Source organism: Lissotriton helveticus, chromosome 3_2, assembly GCF_964261635.1.
Source record: "Lissotriton helveticus chromosome 3_2, aLisHel1.1, whole genome shotgun sequence".
NCBI lineage: Eukaryota > Metazoa > Chordata > Amphibia > Caudata > Salamandridae > Lissotriton > Lissotriton helveticus.
Genome location: NC_136062.1, coordinates 490,612,984 through 490,634,002, shown reverse-complemented (window position 1 = coordinate 490,634,002; position 21,019 = coordinate 490,612,984). Strand labels below are relative to the sequence as shown.

Here is a 21,019-nt window from a genome sequence, read left to right as displayed (position 1 = left end):
AATTCGATATTTTGACTAACTATATTTTTTACAACTATATTTTTGATTCAATATTTTTGTACTTACCTGTTTGTAGATAGGAATTCGATATTTTTGCATTCGATATTTTTTCATCAATATTTTGGTCATTCGATATTTTTGTATTCGATATTATGTCAGTGATCCAGCCTACTCTTCATCAGCGCTGGACTAACATTCTTCCTCGACACTACCGGGACCCATCGAAAAAGCTTCCGCAGCATGTGGAGGACTCCAAAACAACTCCCGCAAACTGCATTTACCTGATCCTCCATAGAGATTGATCATTGATGAGAAATCAAAATTTTTGACTACCCTATTTGGCCTAGGGGCTGGAACTACGGGCCACCAAGAGTTGTTCCGGACCCTGCAAGCCCTCCGAAGAGTAGGATTGAGGTTTGTTTTCTCTGTTCTGAGTTTCAGACAATGTTTCTCCATCCACTTTTCTACAGCGGAGAGTCAGGTTCCCTTGTGTCTCTCACCAATAGAAATAATAAGCTTTGTGTCACTAGCATACATGAGCATATCAAAGCCCACGACCTCAACAATACCTGTCGAGGATGAAATATTTATTTTAAATAAGGTGGAGCTAGGTGAGGAACCCTGAGGAACCCCGCAGCGTGACAGGTGAGGACTAGAATCGAAAGGGCCAGTTGTACACAGTGGGATCTGTTGCTCATGAAATATCCAAACCACCGTAGGGTGGAAGAATGCAGGCCGGCCTCCTGCAGTTTCGGCATTAACAACCAATGAGAGACCGTGTCGAAAGCAACGGACAGATCTAATAGGATCAGGGCTGTGGCTTTACCTTGATCGACCCATGATTTAAAAGTGGCCAGTACCACAAGCAAAGGGGGATCCTGTGCTGTGACTGGCTCCAAACCCTGTTTGAGTAGAATCCAGTAAATTATTATTCTCTAGGAAATGAGATAGTTGGACGTTAACTGATCTTCCCAGCACTTCAGGTGTATGTGCCAAGAGTGAGATTGGGTGATAATTAGACAGGATAAAGGCATCCACGCCAGCTTTCTCCAACAATGGCGAGACCAGGGCAGTGGGAAGGACATTCTTCATTTTTCAAAGAATAAATTAAAAGCCGTGTGAAATGCGGGCCTAGTATGGGGGCGGCCGAGTGGGCAAGGATCCAAGGGTGGATTTTTCAACCATCTTTGATGTAAGGGAAAAAACCTGCCGCAGCGGGCTGAATCCCCAAGGTGAGGACTGGGATCCATGGGGGGTTGATTCTCAAAGGTCGAGGATATTCTGCCAATCTTCTCTTTAAAAAATGTAGCTAGTTCCTCACAACGCTGAGCGGAAGCGTAGGATGCCCGGTTTAATGAATCAGGTGAGCCAATTCTTTAACTATTTGAAACGGTCCTCTCGATGAGCCGCAATATTCCTCCTTCTGCTCACAAAAGACCGTCTTTTGCTTGTCCAAGCTGTTAATGGTCGGCTTTTAGTGCGGTTCTGTAGGTCAACACTTCCTCGAGGTCCTCAGAGCGCCCTAACGGTGCCCCAGGCCTTTGCAGTCCCTCTCCACTATCCCTCACTCATTGGAAGGCCACTTCTCTGATGTTGATGGTCTGGTAAAGTTTGTTTACTTCTGGGGTGCACACATAGCTATGTACAGACACACATACGCACACACATGCCTAACATCAGCAGTGTCTGAGGGTCGTAGTCGGGGGTCTTTACCTGGAGATATGGTCATTGGGTGGGACTCTCAATGTTTATCATGTGATCAAAATTGAAATGATCCAGTTTCTGCCTCCCGCTGCCTATCTCAAGTCACATAGAGCCTTCTATTTAGGGTACTCAAGGAGCTTCAGCCTTACCTGCCGATGTGCGTGATGGTGATCCTGTCGTTGGGAATGACCTCTTTGCCGTTTTTGACCCAGACGCCCTTCACGTTCTCATCCGACACCTCACACTTGAACACGGCTTGATCGCGTGCCCGCACCGTCAGGTCAGCAACGTTCTGGAGGACCTCGAGCTGCTTCTCTGGAGATGGAGAGAGGACAAAAAGATACATGTGAGAGAGGTCTGTGGTCACTCCATGCACAGGAACCACCCTTCAACCTTCTGGGAGGACAGCCTGGCTCTAGGCGTTACAGGCCACCCTCAGAGGCTACCAATGGACTTCCCAGAGGCCTACCCTGAACACCAATGGGGTCTACCCTGGATTCCCATGGGTCTTACCTGGACACATCCAGAGACCCCAGAGGCCTACCCTGAACACCAATGGGGCCTACCCTGGACTCATCTAGAGTCCCGGGAGGCCTACCCTGAACTCCCATAGTGCCACCGGACTCATCAGAGCAGCGGCATAAGGGGACGTGATGGACAGCCCTGAAGAGCATGAAGAGGGGCCTCCAACACTCACATTCCACAGATATTTTATGATCTTGAAATAAATGCATCCCCAAAGGGTTACGGGGACTCTGAAGGGTTGGGGGGCCCTCTGCACACCTGGGTGTGCTGATAAAGGGGTGTGGACGCCATGTTTCTGCTGTCATATGATGTGGACTCACTGGTGTGCTGTGAGAGGGGTGCTGACCCTGTGTTGAGTGGTGTGGACCCCCAGGAGTGCTGGCAGAGGGGCGCTGACCCCTGTGTTGAGTGGTGTGGTCCCTCAGGTGTGCTGGCAGAGGGGGGCTGACCCCTGTGTTGAGTGGTGTGGACCCCCAGGTGTGCTGGCAGAGGGGCGCTGACCCCTGTGTTGAGTGTTGAGGACCCCCAGGTGTGCTGGCAGAGGGGCACAGACCCTGTGTTGAGTGGTGTGGACCCCCAGGTGTGCTGGCAGAGGGGGGCTGACCCCTGTGTTGAGTGGTGTGGACCCTCTGGTGTGCTGGCAGAGGGGCGCTGACCCCTGTGTTGAGTGGTGTGGACCCCCAGGTGTGCTGGCAGAGGGGCACTGACCCCTGTGTTGAGTGGTGTGGACCCCCAGGTGTGCTGGCAGAGGGGCACTGACCCCTGTGTTGAGCGGTGTGGACCCCGAGGTGTGCTGGCAGAGGGGTGCTGACCCCTGTGTTCAGTGGTGTGGACCCCCAGGTGTGCTGGCAGAGGGGCACTGACCCCTGTGTTGAGTGGTGTGGACCCCCAGGTGTGCTGGCAGAGGGGCACTGACCCCTGTGTTGAGTGGTGTGGACCCCCAGGTGTGCTGGCAGAGGGGGGCTGGCCCCTGTGTTGAGGGGTGTGGACCCCCAGGTGTCCTGGCAGAGGGGCGCTGACCCCTGTGTTGAGTGGTGTGGACCCCCAGGTGTGCTGGCAGAGGGGGGCTGACCCCTGTGTTGAGTGGTGTGGACCCCCAGGTGAGCTGGCAGGAGGGGGGCTGACCCCTGTGTTGAGTGGTGTGGACCCCCAGGTGAGCTGGCAGGAGGGGGTGTGACCCCTGTGTTGAGTGGTGTGGACTCACTGGTGTGCTGGCAGAGGGGTGCTGACCCCTGTGTTCAGTGGTGTGGACCCCTCAGGTGTGCTGGCAGAGGGGTGCTGACCCCTGTGTTGAGTGGTGTGGACCCACAGGTGTGCTGGCAGAGTGGTGTGGACCCCTGTGTTGAGGGGTGTGGACCCCCAGGTGTGCTGGCAGAGGGGCGCTGACCCCTGTGTTGAGGACCCCCAGGTGTGCTGGCAGAGGGGCGCTGACCCCTGTGTTGAGTGTTGAGGACCCCCAGGTGTGCTGGCAGAGGGGCACTGACCCCTGTGTTGAGTGGTGTGGACCCCCAGGTGTGCTGGTAGAGGGGCGCTGACCCCTGTGTTGAGTGGTGTGGACCCCCAGGTGTGCTGGCAGAGGGGCGCTGACCCCTGTGTTGAGTGGTGTGGACCCCCAGGTGTGCTGGTAGAGGGGCGCTGACCCCTGTGTTGAGTGTTGAGGACCCCCAGGTGTGCTGGCAGAGGGGCACTGACCCCTGTGTTGAGTGGTGTGGACCCCCAGGTGTGCTGGCAGAGGGGCGCTGACCCCTGTGTTGAGTGGTGTGGACCCCCAGGTGTGCTGGCAGAGGGGCGCTGACCCCTGTGTTGAGTGGTGTGGACCCCCAGGTGTGCTGGCAGAGGGGGTCTGACCCCTGTGTTAGTGGTGTGGACCCGCAGGTGTGCTGGCAGAGGGGCACTGACCCCTGTGTTGAGTGGTGTGGACCTCCAGGTGTGCTGGCAGAGGGGCACTGACCCCTGTGTTGAGTGGTGTGGACCCTCAGGTGTGCTGGCAGAGGGGCGCTGACCCCTGTGTTGAGTGGTGTGGACCCCCAGGTGTGCTGGCAGAGGGGCACTGACCCCTGTGTTGAGTGGTGTGGACCCCCAGGTGTGCTGGCAGAGGGGCACTGACCCCTGTGTTGAGCGGTGTGGACCCCGAGGTGTGCTGGCAGAGGGGTGCTGACCCCTGTGTTCAGTGGTGTGGACCCCCAGGTGTGCTGGCAGAGGGGCACTGACCCCTGTGTTGAGTGGTGTGGACCCCCAGGTGTGCTGGCAGAGGGGCACTGACCCCTGTGTTGAGTGGTGTGGACCCCCAGGTGTGCTGGCAGAGGGGGGCTGGCCCCTGTGTTGAGGGGTGTGGACCCCCAGGTGTCCTGGCAGAGGGGCGCTGACCCCTGTGTTGAGTGGTGTGGACCCCCAGGTGTGCTGGCAGAGGGGGGCTGACCCCTGTGTTGAGTGGTGTGGACCCCCAGGTGAGCTGGCAGGAGGGGGGCTGACCCCTGTGTTGAGTGGTGTGGACCCCCAGGTGAGCTGGCAGGAGGGGGTGTGACCCCTGTGTTGAGTGGTGTGGACTCACTGGTGTGCTGGCAGAGGGGTGCTGACCCCTGTGTTCAGTGGTGTGGACCCCTCAGGTGTGCTGGCAGAGGGGTGCTGACCCCTGTGTTAGTGGTGTGGACCCGCAGGTGTGCTGGCAGAGGGGCACTGACCCCTGTGTTGAGTGGTGTGGACCTCCAGGTGTGCTGGCAGAGGGGCACTGACCCCTGTGTTGAGTGGTGTGGACCCTCAGGTGTGCTGGCAGAGGGGCGCTGACCCCTGTGTTGAGTGTTGAGGACCCCCAGGTGTGCTGGCAGAGGGACACTGACCCCTGTGTTGAGTGGTGTGGACCCCCAGGTGTGCTGGTAGAGGGGCGCTGACCCCTGTGTTGAGTGGTGTGGACCCCCAGGTGTGCTGGCAGAGGGGCGCTGACCCCTGTGTTGAGTGGTGTGGACCCCCAGGTGTGCTGGTAGAGGGGCGCTGACCCCTGTGTTGAGTGTTGAGGACCCCCAGGTGTGCTGGCAGAGGGGCACTGACCCCTGTGTTGAGTGGTGTGGACCCCCAGGTGTGCTGGCAGAGGGGCGCTGACCCCTGTGTTGAGTGGTGTGGACCCCCAGGTGTGCTGGCAGAGGGGGTCCGACCCCTGTGTTAGTGGTGTGGACCCGCAGGTGTGCTGGCAGAGGGGCGCTGACCCCTGCGTTGAGTGGTGTGGACCTCCAGGTGTGCTGGCAGAGGGGCACTGACCCCTGTGTTGAGTGGTGTGGACCTCCAGGTGTGCTGGCAGAGGGGCACTGACCCCTGTGTTGAGTGGTGTGGACCCCCAGGTGTGCTGGCAGCGGGACGCTGCCCCTGTGTTGAGTGGTGTGGACCCCCAGGTATGCTGGCAGAGGTGTTACCACCCACAAGGCTTGCACTGTGCTCCAGCCGCTCCCCCTCTCTCACCTTCCACCACGAGCTCAGCCACGGACTCGCCACCATTGGTCTTAACCTTGTAGATCCCAGTGTCCTCTTTGGTCGCCTCATTGATGATCAGGTAATGCTTCTTGCCATCTTTCTTGAATCGATACTTGAAGGTCTCCTCACGGGTCAGCTCCACTCCATCCTTCTCCCTGAAACAAGAAGGTAGGACTCGTTCATGGGCACCAAGCCGGGCCACCACTGGGTGGAGGGTTATGGGCATCCTTCCTTGCAGCCACCAAAGCTCTGCCAAGCCTTGATTCAGTGGCACCCAATACTGCTATTAACAGGGGCTCTGCTGGGTTCACGTAAGGTCTCCCCTCGCCTGAACTCTACTGCACAAAACCAGGACACTTACCAATGTAGCACTGCACTGCCCCCTCGCCTCATCTCTACTGCACAAGACCTGGATAATTACTAAACTGGCATCACACTGCCCCCTCACCTCATCTCTACTGCACAAAACCTGGATACTTACTAAACTGGCAGCGCACAGCACCCTCGCCTGAATTCTACTGCACAAGACCTGAATACATACTAAACTAGCACTGCACTGCACAATCGCCTGAACTCTACTGCACAAAACCAAGGTACTTACTTAACTAGCACCACACTGCACCCAAGCCTGAACTGTACATCAAAAAAACAGATTACTTACTAAACTGGCAGTGCACTGCACCCTCACCTGAACTCTCCAATCTCCAACAGTACATTCATCCCATGCAAGTGTGGATTTATTATATTGAAAACAGGCACCTACATTTTCCACAAAATGTTTACAGCAAGTATAAATAACATCATATGATTGAAGGGGGCAGGGTTCGATGGGCCATGGTGCAAAACCTGGATAATTACTAAACTGGCATTGCACTGCACCCTCGCATGACCTCTACTGCACAAAACCAGGATACTTACCAAAGTAGCACTGCACTGCACCCTCGCCTGAAATCTTCTGCGCAAGGCCTGCATAATTTCTAAACTATCACCACACTGTCCCTTCGCCTCAACTCTACTTCACAAAACCTGGATGATTACTGAACTGGCATCGCACTGCACAATCGCCTGAACTCTACTGTACAAAACTAAGGTACTTACTTACTTAACTAGCACCGCACTGCACCCAAGCCTGAAACGTACGTCACAAAAAGAAATTACTTACTAAACTGGCAGTGCACGGCACCCTCACCTGAACTCTACTGTACAAGACCTGGATAATTACTAAACTGGCATTGCACTGCACCCTCGCATGACCTCTACTGCACAAAACTAGGATACCTATCAAAGTAGCACTGCACTGCATGCTCGCCTGAAGTCTACTGTGCAAGGCCTGCATAATTACAAAACTAGCACCGCACTGCCCCCTCGCCTCAACTCTGCTGCACAAAACCTGAATGCTTACTAAACTGGCATCGCACTGCACAATCGCCTGAACTCTACTGCACAAAATTAAGGTACTTACTTAACTAGCAACACACTGCATCCAAGTCTGAACTGTCCATCACAAAAACAGAGTACTTCTAAACTGGCACCGCACTGCACCCGCTACTGAACTCTACTGCACAAAACTTGGGTACATACCAAACTGGCACCACAGTGCACCATTGCCTGAACTCTACTGCCCAAAACCAGGGTACTTAACAAACTAGCACCACATTGCACCCTCGCCTGAACTCTACTGCACAAGACCTGGATAAATACTAAACCTGCAGCGCACTGCACCCTCCACTGAACTCAACTGCATAAAACCTGGATAATTACTAAACTGACTCCACACTGCACCCTTTGCCTGATCTTTACTGCACAAAACCAGGATACTTTCTAAACTGGCAGCCAACTGCACGCACGCCTGAATTCTACTGCACAAAACCAGTGTACTTACTTAACTAGCACTGCACTGCACCCAAGCCTGAACTGAATGTCACAAAAACTGAGTACTTGCTAAACTGGCAGTGCACTGCACCCTCACCTGAATCTACTCCACAAGACTTGGATAATTGCTAAACTGGCAGTGCACTGCACCCTCGCATGACCTCTACTGCACAAAACCAGGAAACTTACCAAAGTAGAACCGCACTGCCCCCTCGCCTCAACTCTGCTTCACAAAACCTGGATGATTACTGAACTGGCATCGCACTGCACAATCGCCTGAACTCTACTGCACAAAACTAAGGTACTTACTTAACTAGCACCGTACTGCACGCAAGCCTGAACCGTACGTCACAAAAAGAAATTACTTACTAAACTGGCAGTGCACTGCACCCTCACCTGAACTCTACTGTACAAGACCTGGATAATTACTAAACTGGCATTGCACTGCACCCTCGCATGACCTCTACTGCACAAAACTAGGATACTTATCAAAGTAGCACTGCACTGCACCCTCGCCTGAAGTCTACTGTGCAAGGCCTGCATAATTACAAAACTAGCACCGCACTGCCCCCTCGCCTCAACTCTGCTGCACAAAACCTGAATGCTTACTAAACTGGCATCGTACTGCACAATCGCCTGAACTCTATTGCACAAAATTAAGGTACTTACTTAACTAGCACCACACTGCATCCAAGTCTGAACTGTACATCACAAAAACAGAGATCTTCTAAACTGGCACCGCACTGCACCCGCTACTGAACTCTACTGCACAAAACTAGGGTACATACCAAACTGGCACCACAGTGCACCCTCGCCTGAACTCTACTGTACAAAACCAGGATACTTACTAAATTGGAAGTGCACTGCACCCTCGCCTGAAATCTACTGAACAAGGCCTGGATAATTACTAAACTGGCAGCCCGCTGCACGTTCGCCTGAATTCTACTGCACAAAACCAGTGTACTTACTTCAGTAGCACTGCACTGCACCCAAGCCTGAACTGTACGTCACAAAAACAGAGTACTTCTAAACTGGCACCGCACTGTAACCGCTACTTAACTCTACTGCCCAAAACTAGGGTACATACCAAACTGCCACCACAGTGCACCATTGCCTGAACTCTACTGCCCAAAACCTGGGTACTTAATAAATTAGCACCACATTGCACCCTCGCCTGAACTCAACTGCATAAGACCTGGATAATTACTAAACTGGCACCGCACTGCACCCTTTGCCTGATCTTTACTGCACAAAACCATGATGCCTACTAAACTGGCAGCTCACTGCACACTCACCTGAATTCTACTGCACAAAACCAGTATACTTACTTAAGTAGCACCGCACTGCACCCAAGCCTGAACTGTATGTCACAAAAACAGAGTACTTACTAAACTTGCAGTGCACTGCACCCTCGCCTGAACTCTACTGCACAAGACCTCGATAATTACTAAACTGGCATTGCACTGCAACCTCACATGCCCTCTACTGTACAAAACTAGGCTACTTACCAAACTAGCACTGTACTGCCCCCTAGCCTGAAGTCTACTGCACTAACCTTAGGGTACTTACGAAATTAGCACCATACTGCCCCCTTGCCTGAATTCTACTGTCAAGACCTGGAAAATGACTAAACTGGCACCGGACTGCACCCACTACTGAACTCTACTGCACAAAACTAGGGTACCTACCAAACTGGCACCACAGTGCACCATTGCCTGAACTCTACTGCCCAAAACCAGGGTACTTAACAAACTAGCACCCCACTGCACCCTCGCCTGAACTCTACTGCACAAGACCTGGATAAATACTAAATCTGCAGCGCACTGCACCCTTCACTGAACTCAACTGCATAAAACCTGGATAATTACTAAACTGACTCCACACTGCACCCTTTGCCTGATCTTTACTGCACAAAACCAGGATACTTTCTAAACTGGCAGCCAACTGCACGCACGCCTGAATTCTACTGCACAAAACCAGTGTACTTACTTAACTAGCACTGCACTGCACCCAAGCCTGAACTGTACGTCACAAAAACAGAGTACTTACTAAACTGGCAGTGCACTGCACGCTCGCTTGAGCTCTACTGCACAAGACCTGGATATTTACTAAACTGACTCCACACTGCACCCTTTCCCTGATCTTTACTGCCCAAAACCAGGATACTTTCTAAACTGGCAGCCAACTGCACGCACGCCTGAATTCTACTGCACAAAACCAGTGTACTTTCTTAACTAGCACGCCACTGCACCCAAGCCTGAACTGAATGTCACAAAAACTGAGTACTTGCTAAACTGGCAGTGCACTGCACCCTCACCTGAATCTACTCCACAAGACTTGGATAATTGCTAAACTGGCAGTGCACTGCACCCTCGCATGACCTCTACTGCACAAAACCAGGATACTTACCAAAGTAGCACTGTACTGCCCCCTAGCCTGAACTCTACTGAACAAAACTAGGGTACTTATGAAACTAGCACCAGACTGCCCCATCGCCTGAATTCTACTGGCAAGACCTGGAAAATTTCCAAACTGGCACGCACTGCTCCCTCGCCTGAACTCTACTGTCCAAAAGTAGGGTACATACCAAATGAGGGGAGTGAGAGCCAGCGAGGAGGGAGTGCCAGCAAGGAGTGAGTGCCAGCGAGGAGTGAGAGCCAGCAAGGAGTGAGCTCAGGATGGGAGTGAGCTCTGGGGCTTGTTCTCAATGGCAGGGCATGACTTGCCTGTGGCAGGTGGAGTGGCTACCTGGCTACCTGGCTGGTGGACTGCCTAGCCTGCTGGGGGCTGGGGTCACCCGTGTGTCCGGCCAGAGTGGGGTGGGGGGTGCTGTGCCATCTCTTACCATTTCACGACAGCGCCCTCCTCTGACACCTCGCACTCCAACTCAACTCTCTCTCCAACCATCACCATCTGGTCCTCCAGGGGGCGCGTGATCAGGATGGGGGGCTCTGGAAAGGAAGCGAGAGACAGCACCAGGATCACACCGAGCGTCAGTGAGGGAGGCAAGATCAGAGAAGGCTTATAACTGAGCATATGTCCTCATGGCTGCAAGCAGGGGCTGTCAGTAACGGGGGGCAGAGGAGTGAGTCCTGTTAGGAGTGTGTCCGGTTAGGAGTTAATCCTGTCGGGGAGTGAGTCCCAGAGGAGTGAGCCCTGTCAGGCAGTGAGGCCCAGACGAGTGAGTGCGGTCAGGAATGAGTCCTGTCAGGAGTGAGTCCTGTCAGGCAGTGAGCCCCAGAGGAGTGAGCCCTGTCGGGAGTGAGGCCCAGACGAGTGAGTCCGGTCAGGAATGAGTCCTGTCAGGAGTGAGTCCTGTCGGGCAGTGAGTCCCAGATGAGTGAGCCCTGTCGGGAGTGAGGCCCAGACAAGTGAGTCCGGTCAGGAATGAGTCCTGTCAGGAGTGAGTCCTGTCGGGCAGTGAGTCCCAGAGGAGTGAGCCCCAGAGGAGTGAGTCCTGTCAGGAGTGAGCACTGTCGGGCAGTGAGTCCTGAATGCCAGAGGAGTGAGCCCCAGAGGAGTGAGTCCTGTCAGGAGTGAGTACTGTCGGGAGTGAGTCCGGTCAGGAGTGAGTCCTGTCTGGAGTAAGTCCTGTCTGGAGTGAGTCCTGTTAGGCAGTGAGTTCTGTTGGGCAGTGAGTCCCAGAGGAGTGAGTCCTGTCAGGAGTGAGTCCTGCCGGAAGTGAGGCCCAGACGAGTGAGTCCGTTCAGGAGCGAGGAATGAGTCCTGTCAGGAGTGAGTCCTGTTGGGCAGTGAGTCCCAGAGGAGTGAGTCCTGTTGGGCAGTGAGTCCCAGAGGAGTGAGCCCCAGAGGAGTGAGTCTGGTCAGGAGTGAGTCCTGTCAGGCAATGAGTCCCAGAGGAGTGAGTCCTATCAGGCAGTGAGTCTCAGAGGAGTGAGTCCTATCAGGGAATAAGTCCCAGAGGAGTGAGTCAGGTTAGGAGTGAGTCCAGTCAGGAGTGAGTCCTGTCAGGAGTGAGTCCCAGAGGAGTGAGCCCAAGAGGAGTGAGTCTTGTCAGGAGTGAGTCCTGTCAGGCAGTGAGTCCCAGAGGAGTGAGTCCTGTTGGGCAGTGAGTCCCAGAGGAGTGAGCCCCAGAGGAGTGAGTCTGGTCAGGAGTGAGTCCTGTCAGGCAATGAGTCCCAGAGGAGTGAGTCCTATCAGGCAGTGAGTCTCAGAGGAGTGAGTCCTATCAGGGAATAAGTCCCAGAGGAGTGAGTCAGGTTAGGAGTGAGTCCAGTCAGGAGTGAGTCCTGTCAGGAGTGAGCCCCAGAGGAGTGAGTCTTGTCAGGAGTGAGTCCCAGAGAAGTAAGTCCGATCAGGAGTGAGTCTTGTCAGGTGTGAGTCCCCGAGGAGTGAGTCCTGTCGGGGAGTGAGTCCCAGAGGAGTGAGTCCTATCCGGGAGTAAGTACCAGAGGAGTGAGTCCTGTAGGGGAGTGAGTCCGGTCCTGAGTGAGTCTGGTCTGGAGTGAGTCTTGTCGGGCAGTGAGTCCCAGAGGAGTGAGCCCCAGAGGAGTGAGTCCTGTCAGGAGTGAGTCCTGTGGGGCAGTGAGTCCCAGAGGAGTGAGTCCTGTCAGGAGTGAGGCCCAGACAAGTGAGTCCAGTCCGGAGTGAGTCTGTCGGGAGTGAGTCCTGTTGGGAGTGAGTCCGGTCAGGAGTGAGTCCTGTCGGGAGTGAGCTCAAGAGGAGTGAGTCCGGTCCGGAGTGAGTCCCAGAGGAGTGAGTCTGGTCCGGATGTAGGTCCTGTCAGGGAGTGAGTCCCAGAGGAGTGAGTCCGGTCAGGACTGAGTCCGGTCTGAAGTGAGTCCGGTCCGGAGTGAGTCAGGTCCGGAGTGAGTCTGGTCCAGAGTGAGTCCGGTCAGGAGTGAGTCCGGTCAGGAGTGAGCCCGGTCCGGAGTGAGTCCGGTCAGGAGTGAGTCCGGTCAGGAGTGAGTCCGGTCAGGAGTGAGTCCGGTCCGGACTGAGTCCGGTCAGGAGTGAGTCCTGTCAGGAGTGAGTCCGGTCCGGAGTGAGTCCGGTCGGGAGTGAGTCCGGTCAAGAGTGAGTCCGGTCAGGACTGAGTCCGGTCTGAAGTGAGTCCGGTCTGGAGTGAGTCCGGTCCGGAGTGAGTCTGGTCCAGAGTGAGTCCGGTCTGGAGTGAGTCCTGTCAGGAGTGAGTCCTGTCAGGAGTGAGTCCGGTCCGGAGTGAGTCCGGTCGGGAGTGAGTCCGGACAGGAGTGAGTCCGGTCAGGACTGAGTCCGGTCTGAAGTGAGTCCGGTCTGAAGTGAGTCCGGTCCGGAGTGAGTCCGGTCCGGAGTGAGTCTGGTCCAGAGTGAGTCCGGTCAGGAGTGAGTCCGGTCAGGAGTGAGTCCGGTCAGGAGTGAGCCCGGTCAGGAGTGAGTCCGGTCCGGAGTGAGTCCCAGAGGAGGGAGTCCGGTCCGGATGTAGGTCCTGTCAGGGAGTGAGTCCCAGAGGAGTGAGTCCGGTCAGGAGTGAGTCCGGAGTGAGTATGGTCCGGAGTGAGTCCGGTCTGGAGTGAGTCCGGTCCGGAGTGAGTCCGGTCTGGAGTGAGTCCGGTCTGGAGTGAGTCTGGTCTGGAGTGAGTCTGGTCAGGAGTGAGTCCGGTCCGGAGTGAGTCCCAGAGGAGGGAGTCCGGTCCGGATGTAGGTCCTGTCAGGGAGTGAGTCCCAGAGGAGTGAGTCCGGTCAGGAGTGAGTCCGGTCCGGAGTGAGTATGGTCCGGAGTGAGTCCGGTCCGGAGTGAGTCCGGTCCGGAGTGAGTCCGGTCCGGAATGAGTCCGGTCTGGAGTGAGTCTGGTCTGGAGTGAGTCTGGTCTGGAGTGAGTCCGGTCCGGAGTGAGTCTGGTCCGGAGTGAGTCTGGTCAGGAGTGAGTCTGGTCAGGAGTGAGTCCGGTCAGGAGTGAGTCCGGTCCGGAGTGAGTCCGGTCCGGAATGAGTCTGGTCTGGAGTGAGTCTGGTCTGGAGTGAGTCTGGTCAGGAGTGAGTCCGGTCCGGAGTGAGTCCCAGAGGAGGGAGTCCGGTCCGGATGTAGGTCCTGTCAGGGAGTGAGTCCCAGAGGAGTGAGTCTGGTCAGGAGTGAGTCCGGTCCGGAGTGAGTATGGTCCGGAGTGAGTCCGGTCCGGAGTGAGTCCGGTCCGGAGTGAGTCCGGTCCGGAGTGAGTATGGTCCGGAGTGAGTCCGGTCCGGAGTGAGTCCGGACCGGAGTGAGTCCGGTCCGGAATGAGTCCGGTCTGGAGTGAGTCTGGTCTGGAGTGAGTCTGGTCAGGAGTGAGTCCGGTCCGGAGTGAGTCCCAGAGGAGGGAGTCCGGTCCGGATGTAGCTCCTGTCAGGGAGTGAGTCCCAGAGGAGTGAGTCCGGTCAGGAGTGAGTCCGGTCCGGAGTGAGTATGGTCCGGAGTGAGTCCGGTCCGGAGTGAGTCCGGTCCAGAATGAGTCCGGTCTGGAGTGAGTCTGGTCTGGAGTGAGTCTGGTCTGGAGTGAGTCCGGTCCGGAGTGAGTCTGGTCAGGAGTGAGTCCGGTCAGGAGTGAGTCCGGTCCGGAGTGAGTCCGGTCCGGAATGAGTCCGGTCTGGAGTGAGTCTGGTCTGGAGTGAGTCTGGTCAGGAGTGAGTCCGGTCCGGAGTGAGTCCCAGAGGAGGGAGTCCGGTCCGGATGTAGGTCCTGTCAGGGAGTGAGTCCCAGAGGAGTGAGTCCGGTCAGGAGTGAGTCCGGTCCGGAGTGAGTATGGTCCGGAGTGAGTCCGGTCCAGAGTGAGTCCGGTCCGGAGTGAGTCCAGTCCGGAATGAGTCCGGTCTGGAGTGAGTCTGGTCTAGAGTGAGTCTGGTCTGGAGTGAGTCCGGTCAGGAGTGAGTCGGGTCCGGAGTAAGTCCTGTCGGGAGTGAGTGTCTGGACTCACCTTTGACGAACAGCTCCGTGAAGCTCTTCTCGTCACCGATGACGCACTCATAGGCCGCGTCGTCCGCCAGGGAGCAGTGGTTGATGGTCAGGATGCGCTTGTTGCCGATGCTCTCGAAGATGTACCTGCAGGGGGAGGGGCACAGAGGTCAGGGGTCAACGAATGAGAACTTAAGAGAGCACATAAGAATGTACACGAGGATTTAAGAATATACACGTGGGCCCTCACAGTGGTACAGATGTGTGCTCAACCCCTCACAGTGGTACAGATGTGTACTCAGCCCCTCACAGTGGTACAGATGTGTGCTCAGCCCCTCGCAGTGGTACAAATGTGTGCTCAGCCCCTCTCAGTGGTACAGATGTGTGCTCAGGGTCTCACAGTGGTACAGATGTGTGCTCAGCCCCTCACAGTGGTACAGATGTGTGCTCAGGGTCTCACAGTGGTACAGATGTGTGCTCAGCCCCTCACAGTGGTACAGATGTGTGCTCAGCCCCTCACAGTGGTACAGATGTGTGCTCAGCCCCTCGCAGTGGTACAGATGTGTGCTCAGCCCCTCTCAGTGGTACATATGTGTGCTCAGGGTCTCACAGTGGTACAGATGTGTGCTCAGCCCCTCACAGTGGTACAGATGTGTGCTCAACCCCTCAGAGTGGTACAGATGTGTGCTCAGGGTCTCACAGTGGTACAGATGTGTGCTCAGCCCCTCACAGTGGTACAGATGTGTGCTCAGCCCCTCACAGTGGTACAGATGTGTGCTCAGCCCCTCGCAGTGGTACAGATGTGTGCTCAGGGTCTCACAGTGGTACAGATGTGTGCTCAGCCCCTCACAGTGGTACAGATGTGTGCTCAGCCCCTCACAGTGGTACAGATGTGTGCTCAGCCCCTCACAGTGGTACAGATGTGTGCTCAACCCCTCACAGTGGTACAGATGTGTGCTCAGCCCCTCACAGTGGTACAGATGTGTGCTCAGCCCCTCGCAGTGGTACAGATGTGTGCTCAACCCCTCACAGTGGTACAGATGTGTGCTCAGCCCCTCACAGTGGTACAGCTGTGTGCTCAACCCCTCACAGTGGTACAGATGTGTGCTCAGGGTCTCACAGTGGTACAAATGTGTGCTCAGGGTCTCACAGTGGTACAGATGTGTGCTCAGGGTCTCACAGTGGTACAGATGTGTGCTCAACCCTCACAGTGGTACAGATGTGTGATCAGCGCCCCTCTCAGTATTTCAGATGTGTGCTCAACCCCTCACAGTGGTACAGCTGTGTGCTCAGGGTCTCACAGTGGTACAGATGTGTGATCAGCCCCTTACAGTGGTACAGCTGTGTGCTCAGGATCTCACAGTGGTACATATGTGTGCTCAGGATCTCACAGTGGTACAGATGTGTGCTCAGGGTCTCACAGTGGTACAGATGTGTGCTCAGGGTCTCACAGTGGTACAGATGTGTGCTCAACCCTCACAGTGGTACAGATGTGTGATCAGCGCCCCTCTCAGTATTTCAGATGTGTGCTCAACCCCTCACAGTGGTACAGCTGTGTGCTCAGGGTCTCACAGTGGTACAGATGTGTGATCAGCCCCTTACAGTGGTACAGATGTGTGCTCAGGAGCTCACAGTGGTATAGATGTGGGCTCAGGGTCTCACAGTGGTACAGATGTGTGATCAGCCCCTTACAGTGGTGCAGATGTGTGCTCAGGGTCTCACAGTGGTATAGATGTGTGCTCAGGGTCTCACAGTGGTACAGATGTGTGCTCACCCTCACAGTGGCTTGCAGATGAATGTGCAGCCCTCACAGTGGTACAGATGTGTGCCCAGGTCCTCGAAGTGGTACAGATGTGTGCTCACCCTCACAGTGGTACAGGTGTGTGCTCAGGCCCTCGAAGTGGTACAGAAGTGTGTTCAACCCCTCTCAGTGGTACAGATGTGCTCAGCCCCTCACAGTGGTACAGATGTGTGTTCAACCCCTCTCAGTGGTACAGATGTGTGCTCACCCTCACAATGGTAGAGATGTGTGCTTAGCCCCACACAGTGCTCCAGATGTGTACTTCGACCCTCACATTGGTACAGATGTGTGCTTAGTCCCTCGCAGTGGGTCAGATGTTTACGCAGGCCCTCACAGTGGTACAAATGTGTGATCAGCCCCTCACAGTGATACAGATGTGTGCTTGTGCCCTCACAGTGGTACAGATGTGTGCTCAGGGTCTCACAGTTTTGCATACATGTGCTCAGTCACTCACATTGGTACAGATGTGTGCTCAGGGTCTCACAGTGGTACAGATGTGTGCTCACCCTCACAGTGGCTTGCAGATGAATGTGCAGCCCTCACAGTGGTACAGATGTGTGCCCAGGTCCTCGAAGTGGTACAGATGTGTGCTCACCCTCACAGTGGTACAGGTGTGTGCTCAGGCCCTCGAAGTGGTACAGAAGTGTGTTCAACCCCTCTCAGTGGTACAGATGTGTGCTCAGGGTCTCACAGTTTTGCATACATGTGCTCAGTCACTCACAGTGGTACAGATGTGTGCTCAGGGTCTCACAGTGGTAAAGATGTGTGCTCAACCCTCACAGTGATACAGACGTGTGATCAACCCTCACAGTGGTACAGACGTGTGCTCGGCACCCCACAGTGGTACAGATGTGTGCTCAGGGTCTCACAGTGGTACAGATGTGTGCTCAGGGTCTCACAGTGGTACAGATGTGTGCTCAGGGTCTCACAGTGGTACAGATGTGTGATCAGCCCCTCACAGTGATACAGATGTGTGCTCACCCTCACAGTGGTACAGATGTGTGCTCAGGCCCTCGAAGTGGTACAGATGTGTGCTAACCCTCACAGTGGTACAGATGTGTGCTTAGCTCCTCACAGTGGTTCAGATGTGTGCTCAACCCTCACAGTGGTACCGATGTGTGCGCAACCCTCACCCAGATGTGTGATCAGCCCCTCACAGTGGTACAGATGTGTGATCAGCCCCACACAGTGGTACAGATGTGTGATCAGCCCCTCACAGTTGTACAGATGTGTGATCAGCCCCACATAGTGGTACAGATGTGTGCTCAACCCTCACAGTGATACAGATGTGTGACCAGCCCCTCACAGTGGTACAGATGTGTGATCAGCCACTCTCAGTGGTACAGATGAATGCCCAGTTCTCACAGTGGTTCAGATGTGTTCTCAGCCCTTCACAGTGGTACAGAGGTGTGCTCAGGGTCTCACAGTGGTACTAATGTATGCTCACCCTCCCAGTGGCATACAGATGACTGCCCAGTCCGTCACAGTTGTGCAAAAGTGTGCTCACCCTCACAGTGGTACAGATGTGTGCTCAGGCCATCGAAGTAGTGGTACAGATGTGTACTAACCCTCACAGTGGTACCGATGTGTGCTTAGCCCCTCACAGTGGTTCAGATGTGTGCTCAACACTCACAGTGGTACAGATGACTGCCCAGTCTGTCACAGTTGTACAGATGTGTGCTTAGGCCATTGAAGTAGTGGTACAGATGTGTGATAACCCTCACAGTGGTACAGATGTGTGCTTAGCCCTCACAGTGGTCCAGATGTGTGATCAACACTCACAGTGGTACAGATGTGTGCTCAGCCCCTCACAATGGTACAGATGTGTGATCAGCCCCTCACAGTGGTACATATGTGTGCTCAGGGTCTCACAGTGGTACAGATGTGTGCTCAGGGTCTCACAGTGGTACAGATGTGCATTCGGACCTCATAGTAGTACAGATATATGCTCAGCCTCTCACAGTGGTGTAGATGAATGATCAGGCCCTCACATTTGTACAGATGTGTGCTCAGTAACTCACAGTGGTACAGATGTGTGCTTAGGCCCTCACAGTTGTACAGATGTGTGCTCAGCCCCTCACATTTGTACAGATATGTGCTCAGTCACTCACAGTGGTACAGATGTGTGCTCAGTTGTGCACACATACATCCTGGTTTGAAGCCCTCAGAGTGGTGCAGACGTGTGCTCAGCCCCTCACAGGAGTGCACACATGTGCTCAGTTGTACATACAGCGCTCCTGGCTTGATGCCCTCACAGTGGGGCAGACATGTGCTCAGCCCCTCACAGGAGTGCACACATGTGCTCAGTTGTACATACAGCGCTCCTGGCTTGATGCCCTCACAGTGGGGCAGACATGTGCTCAGCCCCTCACAGGAGTGCACACATGTGCTCAGTTGTATATACAGCGCTCCTGGCTTGATGCCCTCACAGTGGGGCAGACATGTGCTCAGCCCCTCACAGGAGTGCACACATGTGCTCAGTTGTACATACAGCGCTCCTGGCTTGATGCCCTCACAGTGGGGCAGACATGTGCTCAGCCCCTCACAGGAGTGCACACATGTGCTCAGTTGTATATACAGCGCTCCTGGCTTGATGCCCTCACAGTGGGGCAGACGTGTGCTCAGCCCCTCACAAGAGTGCACACATGTGCTCAGTTGTACATACAGCGCTCGTGGCTTGATGCCCTCACAGTGGGGCAGACATGTGCTCAGCCCATCACAGGAGTACACACATGTGCTCAGTTGTACATACAGCGCTCCTGGCTTGATGCCCTCACAGTGGGGCAGACATGTGCTCAGCCCCTCACAGGAGTGCACACATGTGCTCAGTTGTATATACAGCGCTCCTGGCTTGATGCCCTCACAGTGGGGCAGACGTGTGCTCAGCCCCTCACAGGAGTGCTCAGTTGTACATACAGCGGTCCTGGCCTGATGCCCTCACAGTGGTGTCTGAGGTATTATGGTGCCAGGCAGAGGTGACCTAGCCTCAGGCTGGCTCAGGTGTGGGACAGATGGACATGGCTGGCAGGGTTCATGTGCTGCTGCAGTGGGAAACTTGGGGGGGGCAATGAGTATTCAGATGTAGAGACCCCCGGGGTGTTGGGCAGCGAAGACCCCAGAGAAGCTGAGCGACAGAAGAACATGTGAAGAGACGCAGAATTGGCACTTACTTGCTGGAGGTGGTCAGGTGAATAACGCAGCCGAATAGTGATCCGCGGGCGGGAGGAGGAAGGCAGCACAGAAAGGAAAAAAGAAAGAAACACTGAGTTAGTTATAGGACAATAAACACCTGTGAACCGGCTGCCCATTGCAACCAGTGACTGTTAACCTGCAGACCATACCTGACCTGCCATAATCAGAAACTCATAACCACCCTTGCATAGCCAACAATGCTTAGAAGCAACTCATCAATGACCTATCTTAACCAGCAACTCATAACTGACCCATCATAACCAGAACATCATAACCGCGCAGCATCACCAGCATCCCTTAACTAGCAACTCATAACCAACCCATCATTACCAGCAAAACTTAACCAGCTACTCATAACCAACCCATCATCACCAGCAACCCTTAACTAGCAACTCATAACCAACCCATCATCACCAGCAACCCTTAACTAGCAACTCATAACCAACCCATCATCACCATAAACCCTTAACTAGCAACTCATAACCAACCCATCATCACAATCAACCATTAACCAGCAACTCATGAATGACCCAACATGTGCAGCAACCCTTAACTAGCAACTTATAACTGACCCATAATCACCAGCAACCTTTAACCAGCAACCTATAACCGACCCATCATCACCAGCAACCCTTAATCAGCAACTCATATCTGACCCATCATCACCAGGAACCCTATACTAGCAACTCATAACTGACTCATCATCCACAGCAACCCTTAACTAGTAACATATAGCTGACCCTGTGTAGGAGAGTAAGATCTGCTTACTATGGTTGCCCCCACTTTTGTCTGGTGTTTCACTGTTTTTCGACTTTAGTCTGGCTGGGGCCCTGATAAACAGGACCCCAGCCTAGCTACTTCCTCTCTAAATTGATTGCATGTACTTTAGCTACACTCCAGATTGGTTACTGGGTTACCCTTGTGAGTCCCTAGTATATGGTGCCTTAGGTACTAAGGGCATAGGTACCCCAGAGGCCTACCAGGGGCTGGAGAATATATTATGCCACCCCTGGGAAGCCTTTCAAAATAGCACCACAGGTCTGCTACTGCAGCCTGGGTAAGGTGGTGCATGCACCCCTTACTAAGATATAGTCTACCAATATCTACCTTATATCACTGACACATATAAACCTATAAGTCACTCCTTTGGCAGGCCTTATGAATCCTGAAGGCAGAGTGCTTGGTTTTGTGTGAGAGGACGCCCAAGCATGAGCTGAGCCCCTCTGCAGCTTTCAGAATTACTTCACTGTAGCTGTTCTGTGATGCAGCCAGACCATAAACTCTTAAGTGCAGTATAACCTCGCGGTTAATGCTAACTTTGGAATGGCTGCATGGAAACATGTGGTGTTTGGTGTCAAACACTTTGGAATCCTATCCCCCACCAGTCCTGGCAGCGCGGGTAGAATTCCACCCTTCTAGAGGGAGAGACATGTACACACTTACTTAAACTGTAATAGTTTTAAAGACCTCCTGCTGCTGGACGAAACTCCGGCAGGGGAGGCCTGGACAATACGTTTCCTGTCACAGGGAGGTGTAACCACCTCCCAGACAGGCTTTAGTGTATTGGGGCTGGGTGGGTGCATTCATAGAATGCT

General features: G+C 54.3%; 1 protein-coding gene across 1 annotated transcript in view; it reads right to left on the bottom strand.

Annotated features, from left to right (window-relative positions):
* MYBPC3 (myosin binding protein C3) overlaps positions 1-21,019 on the bottom strand; it is a 365,826-nt gene that overhangs the window by 211,719 nt on the left and 133,088 nt on the right. The window contains exons 11-14 of the mRNA XM_078684451.1: positions 14,454-14,578; positions 10,409-10,514; positions 5,680-5,846; positions 1,854-2,019 (exon numbers count right to left, since the gene is read on the bottom strand). Of these exons, the coding sequence (XP_078540577.1) occupies positions 1,854-2,019; positions 5,680-5,846; positions 10,409-10,514; positions 14,454-14,578 (564 nt within the window). The remainder of the gene's footprint in view (positions 1-1,853; positions 2,020-5,679; positions 5,847-10,408; positions 10,515-14,453; positions 14,579-21,019) is intronic.